The sequence below is a fragment of the Condylura cristata genome, unplaced genomic scaffold (genome assembly GCF_000260355.1).
Source record: "Condylura cristata isolate star-nosed mole 26May11 unplaced genomic scaffold, ConCri1.0 scaffold00008, whole genome shotgun sequence".
In the NCBI taxonomy this organism is placed as follows: Eukaryota; Metazoa; Chordata; class Mammalia; order Eulipotyphla; family Talpidae; genus Condylura; species Condylura cristata.
Genome location: NW_004567109.1, coordinates 41367507 through 41383347, shown reverse-complemented (window position 1 = coordinate 41383347; position 15841 = coordinate 41367507). Strand labels below are relative to the sequence as shown.

The window sequence follows — 15841 nt, the reverse complement described above, 5'->3', positions numbered from 1 at the left end:
TGGGGAGCAGAACAGGCAGATCTACGAGGTACACCGCTGAGGGGAGCAGCGGGCGGGTCAGGAGAGGTGTGCCACACCATGTGGATCTCCTCCGGGGCAGGCAGGCGGGGGTCGAACTCATGCGGAAGTGGCTTAAGCTTCTTAGTGCTGTGCTTTAACCCGCTGCGCCACCAGAGAGGACCCTATAGAACACTTTTTAAGGGTTATTCAGAAATCCTCTTTTGATGATGCCTAAAGTTGTTTTGACATTTGAAATAGGTGCTAAGCAACAGGAAGAAATTTAAAATAATTACTTCATCTACGATAACACATTTCATGGTCTAGGTATTAGTAGTTTGTTAGCTTTTCTGAGAACTTTTGGGTTTCCAATAATGTTTATGGTATTTAGTGATATTTATGTGGGAGGTTAGGCACAAGGTTTAGCTAATTCTATTTGGCCTTTAATGCATATCTCTACTTTTAAGAAAGAATAATGCCTTATGTGTTACATACACACAGATTAGGGGAAAGGGGCTTAATGAAGATTTCATTCCAGGAAAAAATGAAAAGGCTTAAGCATTCAAAATATAGTTTGAAAAATGATGATTTATGAAATAAATGTGGTTACAGATCTATCCAGTATAACACAGTGAAGCCTCAGTTTCTGAAAAGAAACTTCAGAAACTTAGCATGTAAAAATTTCAGTTTTGTGGCCCTCCCTGGTGGCACAGCGGGTTAAAGCACAGCACAAGAAGCTTAAGCCACTTCCGCATGAGTTCGATCCCCGCCTGCCCCGGAGGAGATTCACATGGCGAGACAGACCTCTCCTGACCCGCCCGCTGCTCCCCTCAGCAGTGTACTTTGTCCATCTGCCTGTTCTGTACCCTACTCTGTGTCTGGTGAATCCTCTCACCCTCCGCATCTCTGACCTGTACCCCAGTTCTGTACGAATAAATAAATAAATAAAAGTGTTTAACAATAGTAACCAATTTTAAACAGTTTTTATTGCTCTTAATTTAGAAGTCATTTTTTATTTTTAAAGATCTATTTATTTGTGCATACAGAACTGGGGTACAGGCCAGAGGCTCAGGGGCGGCGAGAGGCCTCACCAGAGACAGAGTGGGGAGCAGAACAGGCAGATCGACGAAGTACATTGCTGAGGGGAGCAGCGGGCGGGTCAGGAGAGGTCTGCCACGCCATGTGGTCACCTCCAGGGCAGGCGGGAATCGAACTCATGCGGAAGTGGTTTTAGCTTCTCAGTGCTGTGCCTTAACCCGCTGCGCCACCAGGGAGGGCCTAGAAGTCATTTTTTTTTTTAAGATTTATTCATACATACAGGACTGGGGTACAGGCCAGAGGTGCTGAGGCGATACCAGAGACAGAGTCGGGAGCAGAATAGCAGATTGAATTGACGAGCATTGAAGTGGCTGTGGCCAGCTTCATAGTACTGTGCTTCAGCCCATTGCACCACCAGGGCCCTAGAGGTCATTTGTACTTTAATTACAAATAATTTTAATACAGGCTTGTTACTACATTATATTTTCTTTATTCCCCAATCATTTGTAAAATTATTGTATACAGCTTGAAAATAGAGTAGAATTCTTCAGTGAGTATTTCAGCACCTTTAACAGAAGTTGTTATTTTTGTCTTAAGTGCTCAGTTTAACACATAATCCCTAAATAAGATATAATGCCATTGTATGTGTGTGTCTTTGTCAAAAGCCTAAAACTCAGAAACAGTATAAAAATTAATGATCCACTCTATGCATTCATATTGCATGCAAAAATTGATTATAAAGAAACAAATTCATTTGATTAAATGTATTTATTATTTTTCTTTGAAATTCTCTACTTGATTAGATTCGGGTCATTATAATAAGTATAGGTATTTAGGATATCAAGTTTGGTAAGTGTTTGAATTAGCAACTGTATTTCATTTTTTTAATGGGCCCATATAATTGGCTAACAGATATGCCTTTGTAACTATTTATCATGTTGTGATCAAATAATTTGGCATTTATTTTTATCAATAATAGCCATAACAAACTGAAAACACTCCCTGAAGAAATTACAAATTTGAGAAACCTGAAGGGTCTATATCTCCAACATAATGAACTCACCTGCATACCAGAGGAATTTGAACAGCTTTTCAATTTAGAAGATTTAGTAAGTTGTGATTTTCTAATTTTTGTGTAATTTCGGGCTGTTTTCCAGGCTGAGCAATTGGGTGTAGGATTGAAATCACAGAACCTTGTATAGCTTATTGTATGACTAGATTATCAGACTTTATTTCACTTTGTTAAATTAGTAATTGTCAATTAGTAATTGTTGTCCTATTTTTATGAAGTCACCCTAAGTTTTAATTCAGCAGTTTAAGAAACAGCTTGGGAAAGAGGCAGTGAGGATCAATTTGTTATTCAGAAACTTCTGTGTCTTCACAAATAGCGAAAAGGTGTTTTTAGTATATACCAGCTCCTTTCTTAGACCATTCTCCATTTTTCCTATAACTCCTGTGGCTCTCTTGACTGCAGGATAACCAGGTAATCTCTCGAACCCTCCCTTTTCTTCCCAGTTTTTCAAAATGGCCTAGCAAAATTTTAACTTTTTATGCTTCACATCATAAATAGAGATACCCATAAAGCAATACAAATACTTTAATAACAATCATAATAAAAATATTCACTTTATTCTGTACTTTATATATGACAAGGTTGGTAGTTTTACCTTGTAATGTGATAAGAAACTGAGGCTTATATTTTTAAAAAAGTAACTTATTTAAAGTCATACAACTAAAAAGGAATTCAGGACTTTGACATAAGTCATTTTGACTCCAAAGTATATCAGTTTTTCTTCCCACTTTACCACTGAAGGAGTAAGATTCCCCTGTAAGGTATCCTTACAGGAAAGACTTAGCTATACTTGATCAGATGACTTCTATATATAATTTCTGCTCCATGTATATTCATGTTCATTTTCCTACTATGTGCTTTGAAGAAGTAATCATAGCATTTTAGCATTAATTTTTTTTTATTTAAGGAAAAATTACCCTTCTGTTTTTTCTGTAAATACACCCTCCCTTATATTTCTCTTATCTACTCTAGTTTTTGAAATTAAAATATATATACTCCTTACCACTCCTTCAATATCCTTTTGTCTTTCAGTCTGAGCAGATTGGAAAAAGGTTTGGAAAGTGAAAGACTTAGATCCATAAAATGAGTAACAGAAGAGGGAGCCATGAAATTTGCCTGTAGAATTTAGTGATAATAATGAATAAAAAATAGTGCCTTTAGAATAGAAAGTTTAAAAAGGATTTTCTGTAGTACTCACTTGTTTTTATTTAAGAGCTTCCAGGTAGGTATTTGCATAATGAAAGGATGTTTCTGTTTTAAAAATAATAAATGTAATAGTGTATTACTAAAAGCATAACAGTTTATATTAATTTAAACTAATAATATATCTTAAAATTATTTAAAAAATGCTTAATACAATATTATAACATTGATGAGGTGACAGAGTAAATACTGATTGATTTATGTACTTAGATTTTGTATCTTAATGTTAATTGCAGTAATTAAAAGCTGTATTTATTCTGTTTAGAATTGAGGAGAATTTATTAGAATGATTTGGGTCCTTTAAAATATCTTAAGATTTGTGAATTAATATCTTCTCTTTGTTAGAAATTTTAAGTTTTTTTATTTTGGATTATTTTAGAATTATACAAACCTTCTAAAGGTAGTACAAAGAGTTTTCAAATACCCATCACCCAGTTTTCCTTACTCTTAATATTTATGTAATCTTGAGGCATTGTGAAAAAATAAGAAACATTGGCATAATATTCCTAACTAAGCTACATTCATTGATTTTTTTCCTAGTTTTTCCACAAATAATCCTAGGATCCAACCCAGAATACTACATGTACTTATTTTCAGTAACTTCTTTATTAGAAAATGCTTACTTAATAATAATGAGTTGATGCTTAGACTTTAGGGAATTGGAATTTAGACTAATGTTGTAGTTTGTTATTTTATGTTGTGATAATAGTAGTATGCTTAAAAAAATACACCAAATCTAACAAAGTTTAACCAAAGTTTTAGGTATTTATAGCTGATTTGAATGATTCAGGATTACCTGATTTCATAACATTTCTTTTCAATGGAATTTCAAAGAAGTACTTTCATAATTATTTAAATAAATAGCAGAAGCAAAGACTTAAAGAATATTGAAATATAGAGATTAATTACACAAGCTTGAATGAGTGGAAAGTAGAGAGTAGACCTCTGGACTTAATACTGACATATATATACTAAGGTCAGCAGAAGAATTGAAAGCATGGTTCTTGACACAGAAGGAAGTAATTTTAATACAACTCTTTATGTAAAAATTTTTGAAGTCAGAATTTAATTCCTCTCTACTTCATTATCTTTCCAATTGTGAATAAAGCAGCAATAAACATGGGGGCACAGGTATCTTTTTGAATCAGCATTATTGAGGTAATAAATGATTATCTATGAAATCGTTAGTCTGTGAGAGTTATAAAATTTATAACATCTGAAATAACCTTTCTGTTGAATTTTCTTCAAATTCCCAAATCCCCTTTAAGAACAGTTGTCTTACTTATTCATTCATTTATTCATTCTGTTTTTCTCTTTTTAAAGGACCTTTCAAACAATCGTCTTACAACCGTTCCTGCTAGTTTTTCTTCTCTATCCAGTTTGATGCGACTCAATCTTTCCAGTAATCAACTGAAGAGTTTGCCAGCAGAAATAAGTAGATTGAAAAGTAATTCTTCACTATTTTAAAAATTACATAAATATGAAGGTGCAACTTAAATCCTGAAAACATAAATTTTAATATATTTACTTACAGAGAAGTAAAACAGTGGATTTGATGGTGGTAAATGACAACAGTTATAGCAAACAGTGAGATTTTCTTTAGTCTGTTATTGTCTAGCTACTTCCTAAAGAGTTAACCCCCAAAACATCTGTGGGCTTAACAAAAAGTAGAGAAAATATAATTATAAATTATAGAAAAATTATGTTCTGAGAAATTGACTGTGATATGAGCTGTGCTTGCTTTTTGTTCATCCATTCTTTCATATAGCTTTCACTCAAAGAATATTCCCCTTACAGGTGATTCTACCAATGGTTATGGTAAAGCTGAAGCCTCCTGACCCAGCATGTTTAAAGATACTCCAGTATGCCCAACTTACCATTTTTTTTAATTTTAAAAAGTTTGAATTAATGTTTCTATTAAATTTTTTATTAATGCATAATATTTAAAGTTTTAAAAAATATATAGTAGTTTATCTTTACATCATTTTTTGCATTTTTCCATCTTGTTTGCAATCCCCTTGGGCTTCCATCACCATAGTCTAATGCATTTGCCTCTCCCTTCTGTTTTTGATTCCATTCCCCACTCCACCCCCAGAAAATGTCTGGTATGTAGCTGTTCATCATTATCATTATTTTTTCGCCTGTTCTGTAATATTGCTGCTATGAGGAAAACCATGCAGTGTTTTTCCTTTTCTTTTTGGCTTATTTCACTAAGCATGATCTTTCCAGTTCCATCTATGTTGCTGCAAAAGACATGTGTTTCTTCTTTTTTGGTTGAATATTCTACTGTATATATGTACCATATCTTTTTAATCCAGTCATCTATTTTTGGGCATTTGGGCTGTTTCCATGTCTTTCCAGTTGTGAATAAAGCAGCAGTAAACATGGGGGTACAGGTATCTTTTTGAATCAGTGTTTTTGTGTCTTTTATGTAGATACCTTGGAGTGGGGAAGCTCCATGTTGTGGGGAAGCTCCATGTTAAGCACTTTGAGGAACCTCCAAACAGTTCTTCATAGTGGTTGTACTCATTTGCATTCCTACCAGCAATGCAGGAGAGTTCCTTTTTCTCTACATACTCGCCAACATTTGTTGTTGCTAGTTGTTTGAAGATGTGCCATTCTCACTGGTGTGCGGTGTATCTCATTGTGGTTTTAATTTGCATCTCCCTTATTACAAGTGATGTTGAACATTTTTTCATATGCTTGTTGGCCATCTGCATTTCCTCTTGGAGGAAGTGTCTTTTTAGCTCTTGTGCCCAATTTTTGATGGGTTGTTTATTTTTGTTGAGTTTCATCAGTTCTCCATATATTTCTGTGATCAATCCTTTATTGCTAGTTTTGTGTGAGAAAATTTTTTCCCAATTAGTGGGATGTCTGTTTGTCTTTTGTAATGTCTCTTTTGCTGTATAGAAGCTCTTTAACTTGATGTACTCCCATCTGTTTATCCTTGCCTTTCACAATTGTTGCATTGGGTGCTCTTTCTTTAAAGATGTCACTAAAGTATATGTCGTGTAGTGTTTCACCCATCTTTGCTTCCAGGTATTTTATAGTTTCCATTCTTATGTATAGGCCTTTAACCTACTTCGAGTTGCTTTTTGTACATGGTGCGAGGTAGTGATCTAGATTCATTTTTTTTGCATGTAGCTTCCCAGTTTTCCCAGCACCATTTGCTGAACAAACTTTCTTTGTTCCATTGTATCTTCTTTGCTCTTTTGTCAAAGATTTGCTGTCCATAAACCTGTGGGTTTATATCTGGGTTTTCTATCCGAATCCACGGTCTATATGTCTGTTCTTGTTCTAGTACCATGCAGTTTTGATTATGATGGCTTTGTAGTATAGCTTAAAGTTTGGTATTGTGATGCCTCCATTCTTTTTCTTCCTAATCATGAGAGTTTTGACTATTCGAGGTCTTTTGTTGTTCCATATGAATCTCATCAATATTTTTTCTATTTCTTTGAAGAATGTTATTGAGACTTTTATTGGGATGGCATTAAATTTGTATATCACTTTTGGTAGGATGGCCATTTTGATGATGTTAATTCTCCCGATCCACGAGCAGGGGATGTCTTTCCATTTCATGGTGTCTTCTTGTATTTCTTTTAACAGTGCTTTGTAATTTTCTTTGTATAAGTCTTTTATATCTTTTGTTAGGTTGATTCCCAGGTATTTGATTCTTTTTCTTTTAATTGAATAGGGAATGTTTTTTTATTTGTCTCTTCTGAATGGTTGTTTGTGTATAGAAAGCCCTGATTTTTGTGTGTTGATTTTGTATCCTGCTACCTTGCTAAACTGGTTGATGGTTTTGATTAGTTTCTCTGTGGAGTTTTTAAGGCTTTCCATGTAGATTACCATATCATCTGCAAATAAGTACAGTTTTACTTCTTCCTTCCCTATTTGGATTTCTTGTCCTGTCTTATTGCTCTGGCTAGAACCTCCAATGTTATATTGAAGAGCAGTGGCAATCATGGACACCTTTATCTTGTTCCTGATCTCAAGGGAAAGGCTTTCAGCTTTTCTCCATTGAGGATAATATTGGCTGTGAGTTTGTCATATATGGCTTTTATCATGTTGAGGAATGTTCCTTCTATTCCGAGGATTTTTTTTTTTTTTAAAGATTTGTTTATTTGTGCACACAGAACTGGGGTACAGGCCAGAGATTCAGGGGTGGTGAGAGGCTCCACCAGAGACAGAGTGGGGAACAGAACAGGCAGATCTACGAAGTACACTGCTGAGGGGAGCAGCGGGCAAGCCAGGAGAGGTCTGCCATGCCATGTGGTCACCTCCGGGGCAGGCGGGAATCGAACTCATGCGGAAGTGGCTTTAGATTCTCAGTGCAGTGCTATAACCCGCTGCGCCACCAGGGAGGGCCCTATTCTGAGGATTTTGAGGGCCTTAAACATAAATGGGTGTTGAACTTTGTTGAATGCCTTCTCTGCATATAATGAAATGATTATGTGGTTTTTATTTTTCTGTTGGTTGATGTGATGGCTTACATTAATTGAGTTTCTGATGTTGCCATCCTTGTGCTCCTGGGATAAAGCCCACTTGGTCATGGTGTAGTATTCTTTTAATACATTGTTGGATTCTGTTGGCTAAGATTTTGTTGAGGATTTTTGCATTAGTGTTCATTAGGGAGATTGGTCTGAAGTTTTCTTTTTTTGTGTTTTCTTTGTATGATTTTGGTATTACTGTGATGTTGACTTCATAAGAAAGTATGTGGTAGTTTTCCTTTTTCAATTTTTTGGATGAGTGTGTAGAATAGGCACTAGCTCTTTGCTGAACGTTTGGTAAAATTCATTTGTAAATCCATCTGGTCCTGGGCTTTTATTTTTGGGGAGGGTTTTGATTACTTCTTCAATTTCCTTGCTTGTAATTGACCTATTTAGTTCTATTTCTTCTTTATCGAGCTTTGGGTGGTTGTAGAGTTGTATGAATTTGTCCATTTCTGCTAAATTGTCCAACTTGTTTGCATATAGCTGCTCAGAGTATTCTCTAATTATTCTTTTGATTTCTCCTGGATCTGTTATGATTTCTCCTCTTTCATTTATAATTTTATTTGTGCTTTCTCTTGTTTTTTCTTTGTGAGCCTGGCTAGTGGCCTGTCTATCTTGTTTATTTTTTCAAAAGAACCAACTTTTGGTTTCATTGATTATTTTGGACTGTTTTTCTAACATCTATTTCATTTATTTTTGATTTGACTTTTATTATTTCCTGTCTTCTACTGGCTTTTTGATTATTTTGTTGTTCTTTTTCCAGTTATCCCTGGCTGGGATTTAACTCATGCCACAGTGACCAGCAATAGCTTGATAGTGCTTAGACTAACCCCTGTGCCACCAATGAGGCCCTGTAGTTTCTAGCTTTAAAACAAACTTTTCTTTATAGAATTTACTGAATTTGCAGTAGATCAGATTGTGATATTTTTATCAATGTCCTAGCCAAATAATACTTAAATTGTTATTAGTTAAAAGTAGTACTATGGCATTTGTTTTTAAACAGTAAAATAATCAGTTTAAATCAACTATTTATATCAACTTGGTCTTGCATTATATTAAAATTGACAGACTCAAAGTATAGGAAAGAAGGGTCATGAAATCATATTGTCTATTCATGTTAAGGGTTGAGAGTGATTTTGTGGAATATACATGCTGACCATGTTAAACTGAAGAGTCTAATGTGAATTGGGGTGGGGGTGGGGTACTGCTGATTGAAGGAAAAGAAGACCTTTACTTTTTCTACTTTTATTTGTTATTCTATGTTTTAAGAAAGATAGATGCAAGTAAGTGATACTTTGAGATCATCTTTCTTGAGCTGTTCTGTTCATTATTGTTAAATATATTATCTTGAGGAAAGCACGTATTTTTTTAGAGGATAAAGAAGAAAAGAAGGAAAGAAGATAGGGCCAGAGAGAGAGGCAATTTTGATGGATAAATAAATGTTTGGGAAGGAATCTGTAGAAATCCTAAGTTTTTTGACAGAAAATTAACTTGTCTGTAAATGTAGATGCATCTTAGCAGTGCTATTTGGCATACATTCATAGAATTAGTATCATGCATATTTATTTGTCCTTGACTAAAACTTTGTCTTTTCAAGGATTTATTATAACCAAGGTAAGTGATATCTTGTATAGTTTATACATTTTGGAATACTTTAAGCATTAGAGCAATTTGTTTTTTAATCTTTTACAATATGATCTGAACTGTTATTAAAATATTAAATTATCTTTAATTTAATGTAAAAATCTAATGTTTTAATTTAGTGGTATTCTAGTGTTTATGACTGTAGCATTATAAAATGATCCAAGTTCATAAGTCCTCATGTGGCTACATACACATTTTTGGGAAGATGTTTACAATTATAGACCAATATATATATTTTCTCTATTGAAGTCATTTTATTTTTTACTAAATATGTATTACAGAATTAAAACAGTTGGATTGTAATACAAATCTCTTGGAAACTATACCTCCTGAATTGGCTGGCATGGAATCACTTGAATTACTTTATTTGCGGAGAAATAAGTTACGTTTTCTACCAGAATTTCCTTCATGTAAGCTATTAAAGGTACTGTTTAGTTGATTACAAGTAAATATATTGTTTTCTAAAAATTTAATTATTAAAATGAATTTGTTAAAAGAGATAATCTTGTTTTATCTTGGTTATAAGTGCTGTTTTTCCTATATAAATAACTTTATAACTTTAATAGTATTATCAATAATAGCTTTTTAAAAGAAATTAACAATTTTAAAAGAAGGAATTTGTCCATTTCTTTTGGTAAGTGATTTGTTAACTGGATATATGGTAGCTGGTAAGGCTAACACAGTTATTTGAGATCATATTGTTAAAGACTTGAAATATCAGTAAAGAATACGTATCTAGTTCTGTAAGTTGCCACATTACATGTTTGCCTGATCAGAATGAGGTCTATTTAAAATTAACTACTTTCTTTTGGTTTTAACTATATACCATTAATATTATCTAATAAATTAACTGTTTCCCTTACATATACTTTATTGCATTGGTATTGAAAAGTTTCTTTTAAATAATATGGTGATAATTATAAAAACTGAACAAGTTATCATTTAATAAGATTAATTACCTAATATATAAATTTTGCTAATGAAAAAGCATATAAAATAATTGCTCAGGGAAATGTTAAATAACAAATTGTTATAACTTTTTCTAACAGGCATTGAAATGTGGCATTTAATGTTGAATTATAATACTATACTTCTGAAACCTATATAGTGTTTTAAACCAGTGTGACTTCAATTAAAAATTTAAAAATAAATAAAATATATCATGTTGTTTTAAACTTCCATTTTTCATCAATATAGTTACTGGATTTGTGTTTATTGATGGAAATGAAACTCTGAAACCACTTTTGTACTTTATCAATTTTGAACTTTCTGCCAGATGAAACCTTGAATTATTTTACAATTACCAGAAATTTTAAGCTATAAGAAATAATTGATATTTAAATGGTTTATTAATTAAGGTTTTTTTCATGCATTTTTAAATTAAGATTTCAACTTTTATACATGGTATAAAATTGATTGTAGAAATAACATGATTGATATTCGGTTTTGTAGGAATTACATGTAGGTGAAAACCAGATTGAAATATTAGGGGCAGAACATCTTAAGCATCTGAATTCTATCCTTGTGCTGGACCTGCGGGATAACAAGTTAAAATCTGTTCCAGATGAAATCTCACTACTAGAGTCCTTGGAAAGACTTGACCTAAGCAACAATGATATTAGTAGGTAAGTTTAAAGATCAAATGATGAAAAAAATCCTATTTGTATTTGGTTATGATTCTTCCATTGAAATATTTGTAAAGCATGTAGAGGTCTTTTTCTAAATTGAAATAGGGCAAGTATCATGTGCAGACATACAGAGATTAATTAGATTTAGTCCTTGGTGGCAAGCTTAATAATGCTGATAGAATCAGATGTATTTACAAGTTACTCTAGCCCACTGGAATGTAACCCTAGGAAGGCTGGGTTTTTGTTTGTTTGTTTTTCACTGCACAATCTCTAGATCTCTTAACTTGTAGATTAGTGCTTGGGGACATAGAAGGTGCCTGACAAATATTTGTTGAAAGAATGTAAAGAAGAAGTATAAAGTGCTTGGAGACTCCAGGGAGATATATGTATCCCATTTTATTTAAGGGGAATAAGGACATTTTATTAAAGAAGTAATGTATTTTAAAAGATCTTTAGGATTGGGATTAGATTGAGACAATGTGTAGAACACAAAATTTAAGAACACAGTTGTTTTTAGGGTTATGCTTCATTCTAGTTCTACCATGTGATCTTTCAGGGCTAGCCTTGATTTTCAAGTTTATGTTAACATGATCAGCATAATCCACTGTTCAGGAGAAAACAATAAAAACAGAGCTTTGCCATATGAAAGAGGCCCTTAAAAGGCCTGTGAAGAATGAATTTCCTTTTCACTAGTTAAGAAGAAGCTACCGAAGGATTAAGAACAGAATCACTTTGATTGCAAATTGAATTGATGATAGTGAGTTGGAAACATTGAATAGTTATGATTTTATGTGTTAAAATCTAAATAAACTACTGATTGAATAATACCACTAAGGAACATTTGATATATGTAGTTCACTGTATTGTCTGCTTTGTAGATTTTTCTCTTGTGTATAATAATAAGGACCTAACCTGTGGTGACAATGGAAATGGAAAGAAGAGGAGAGACTTGAGAGGCATGATGAGTCAGATTAAATGGTACTTGGTAGTTGATTGCCTGTTTTAGAAATAAGGATGGGGAGGTTAGTGAAAGAATCATAAGATGTTACCGAATCATAATATTAGGGATGGAATTATTTTATAAATATAAGAAATAAGACTAAGATTTAGTGAGGACTAAGCAACAAATGTGAGTTTTATGTCTGAATGTCAGACACATGGTTTGTTATTTTAGTAGTAGGAAGGTCAGGCAAGACAGATTTTTATAAATGTGTATATATTAATATTTTTTTAAAAATCAGAATTATTTTCACAATGTATATATGAAATATGGTACATCTTCATTATAGTTCTAATACTTGGAGAGTGACCACTCATCACTCATTTCTATTTGGAAGAGCACTAGTAATTGTCCTGGATATTCCTTAAAATGGCTTATCTTACAATTAATGAATAAGATAATATGTTACCTTAAACATAATGACATAAACATTTTCCAAGGGGTACTTTTATTTGACTACTAAATGAAAGCAGTGGAAAACGAACATCTAAAGCAAAACTACAAAAAAACTAATATAGTAATTGGTACCTTTTTTCTGATATATATGTTCTTCCTCCAGATCTTTGGATATCTTACAGGGCCTAAACATTACAGCATTTAATAAATATTAATTTCCTTCCTTTCCTCTTCCTTTCTATTATACACACTAGATAATAGAAACGTGTATTCATTTGTACACCTCTAAAATCTCCTGTGGCTAAAACAGTAGTTGCCTGCATTGCAACCATAGTAGGTTTTTTTTAAAAATTATAATATTGAAGTTACTTTTCTTTTTAAATAATGTTTATTTTTTACATCATTTTGTGCCTTTTTCCATCTCACTTATAATCCCCGTGGACTTCCCATCACCAGATCACCATCACCATAGTCCAGTGCAATTCTCCCCCCACATTTTTGATCCTATCCCCTACTCTACCCCTGTATAATTTCTCTAGTATATAGTTGTTCATTATTATTTTTTTTCCCCCTTATCCTTTATGTTCCTGCTATAAGTGACACCATCAGTACTTTTCTTTTTCTTTCTGGCTTATTTCACTAAGCATGATCCCTTCCAGCATCATCATGTTGCTGCAAAAGGCACGAGTTTATCTTTTTTGATTGCTGAGTACTATTCCATTGTATATATGTACCACATCTTCTTAATCCAGTCACCTACTTTTGGGCATTTGGGTTGATTCCATGTCTTACCTATTGTAAATAAAGCAGCAGTAAACACAGGGTGCATGTATCTTTGAATCAGTGTTTTTGTGTCTTTCAGGTAGATACCTAGGAGTGGGTTTGCTGGACCATATGGAAGCTCCATTTTTAGCAGTTTGAGAAACCTCCAGTTTTCCATTGTGGTTGTACTAGTTTGCATTCCCACCAGCAGTGTGCGAGAGTTCCTTTTTCTCCACATCCTCACCAACATTTGTTGTTGCTAGTTGCTTTAAGATGTACCATTTTTACTAGTGTGAAGTGGTATCTCACTGCAGTTTTAATTTGCATCTCACATATTACAGGTGATGTCGAACGTTTTTTCATATGCTTGTTGGCTTTCTACATTTCCTCTTTGGAGAAATGTCTTTTAGCTCTTCTGTCCATTTTTTTGATGGGGTTGTTTATTTTTGTTGAGTTTCATTAGTTCTTTGTATATCTTTGTGATCAATCCTTTATTGCTAGTGTTGTGTGACAAAATTTTTTGCCAATCAGTGGGATGTCTTTTTTTTGTAATGTCTCTTTTGCTGTACGGAAGCTCTTTAACTTGATGTAGTCCCATTTGTTTATTTTCTCCTTCACTATCATTGTATTGGATGCTGTATCTTTAAAGATGTTACCGAGGTGTATGTCGTGTAGTGTTTCACCCATCTTTGCTTCCAGGTACTTTATGGTTTCTGTTTTTATGTCTAGGTCTTTAATCCACTTCGAGTTGGTTTTTGTGCATGCAACCATAGTAGTTTTTTAAAAGAGCAAATTGTTCAGCCATTTTGCTAAAAAGTTCTATGATTCTTAATTGTTAACTACAGTTTGCCAAATATGGCAATGTATCAATCTACTGAAAAACTTCAAAAAAAAAAAATGAGATACCATTGAATCAGCATTGAAGTCAATTTAGCATTGAGATTATAAAATTATTATCATTATATTATTGTGTATCAAACAATTCCTAGGAGATTTTGATACTTCTGGCTTTCCAATAGTCAAATGGGAACTATTGTTTTACAAGATAAAGTTCAGACTTTTGAACACAACATTCAAGGACATGTCACAATCAGACTTCATTCTCATATTTCACTCCTACAGAATCCTACTCTTGACTGTACTGAACTCTAAATATACTGATTCTTTTTTTTCCACTCCATTTGCAGAGAATGTCCTTTTACTGTGTTACTCACTGCCAAATGAAATCCCATTCCTCCTTTTATGACAAAGCACAGACTTTGCTATTCCATTCTCCATCTAGCCTGTTTGCTAGTTTCTATTATCTCTGCCTTCAGCAACTTTACTTATCATTACCTTCTTTTTTAATATAGATATACATATAACATATAAATGCATTTATAGACACATATATGAAGTATGTATTATTAAATACACATTTGTTCAAGTACTTACATAGTAAAGTTTACTCATTTAGGGCATACAATTTGATGATTTTTTTTTTTTTTAAGATTTATTTATTTGTACATACAGAACTGGGGTACAGGCCAGAGGCTCAGGGGCGGTGAGAGGCTTCACCAGAGACAGAGCGGGGAGCAGAACAGGCAGATCGACGAAGTACACTGCTGAGGGGAGCAGCGGGCGGGTCAGGAGAGGTCTGCCTCGCCATGTGGTCTCCTCCGGGGCAGGCGGGATTTGAACTCATGCGGAAGTGGCGTTAGCTTCTCAGTGCAGTGCTTTAACCCGCTGCGCCACCAGGGAGGGCCCAATTTGATGATTTTTAAAAGATTTATTTATTTATGCATATAAGAACCGAGGTACATGCCAGAGGTGGTGGTGGTGGTGATGTGTGAAAGAATTCACCATAAACAGTGTGGCAGAATAGGCAGATTGACCAAAATGTACTGTTGGGTGGAGCACTGGGAGAAACAAAAGAGGTCTGCCGAGCCATGTGGGTCAGCTCCCTGGTCAGGGATCAAACACGTGCTGCAGTGATTACCAGTAGCTTCAGAGTGCTATGTTTTAACCTCTTGTACCACCAGGGAGGGCTCCACAGTTTGATGAATTTTGACAGATATATATGTTTGTGTAACATGCTTGTTTAACTGTTATCACAGTAATGTAGACCATCTCTTTCTCCATAAAGTTTCTTCATGCCATCATACTTCTTTTCATATCCCAAACCTTTAGCAACCACTATTGTGCTGTCACTGTAGTTTTGCCATTTGTTTTTTAGAATATTGAAGCATCATACAGCATATAGGTTGTGTCTTTCCTTTGTATATCATAAAGCATTTGTGATTCATGCAGCTCTGTATGTCAGTTTTGCTGAGTGTTATTGCATTACACTGGCATAACACAATTTTTATTCATCACGTCATTAGTAGTGGATGGATATTTGGATTGTTTTCAGTTTTTTGGCATTTGTGAGCCTTCATGTAAAATTCTCTGTGTAGACATTTTTCTCTCAGTTAGTTATATAGGAGAGGAATTGCTTAGTTATGTAGTAAGTGTATGTTTAGTTCTAAAAGATTCTGCTTTTTATATGTTCACCAGCAACTTAAAATAATGCCTAATTATTATATTTTGTATCTGTGTTTTTAAGTTTCTTTGATCATCTGAGAACTCC

At 33.8% G+C, this 15841-nt stretch overlaps 1 protein-coding gene across 3 annotated transcripts in view; it reads left to right on the top strand.

The window, feature by feature from the left end:
• The window catches only part of LRRC40 (leucine rich repeat containing 40), a 72179-nt gene that overhangs the window by 7654 nt on the left and 48684 nt on the right, over nt 1-15841 (top strand). For all 3 annotated transcript variants that reach the window (XR_001145269.1, XR_001145268.1, XM_004679112.2), the window contains exons 4-7: nt 2015-2144; nt 4634-4757; nt 9729-9871; nt 10900-11072. Coding sequence is in view for 1 of the 3 variants with exons in the window: in XM_004679112.2 (XP_004679169.1) it covers nt 2015-2144; nt 4634-4757; nt 9729-9871; nt 10900-11072 (570 nt within the window). In the remaining 2 variants the exon portion in view is untranslated. The remainder of the gene's footprint in view (nt 1-2014; nt 2145-4633; nt 4758-9728; nt 9872-10899; nt 11073-15841) is intronic.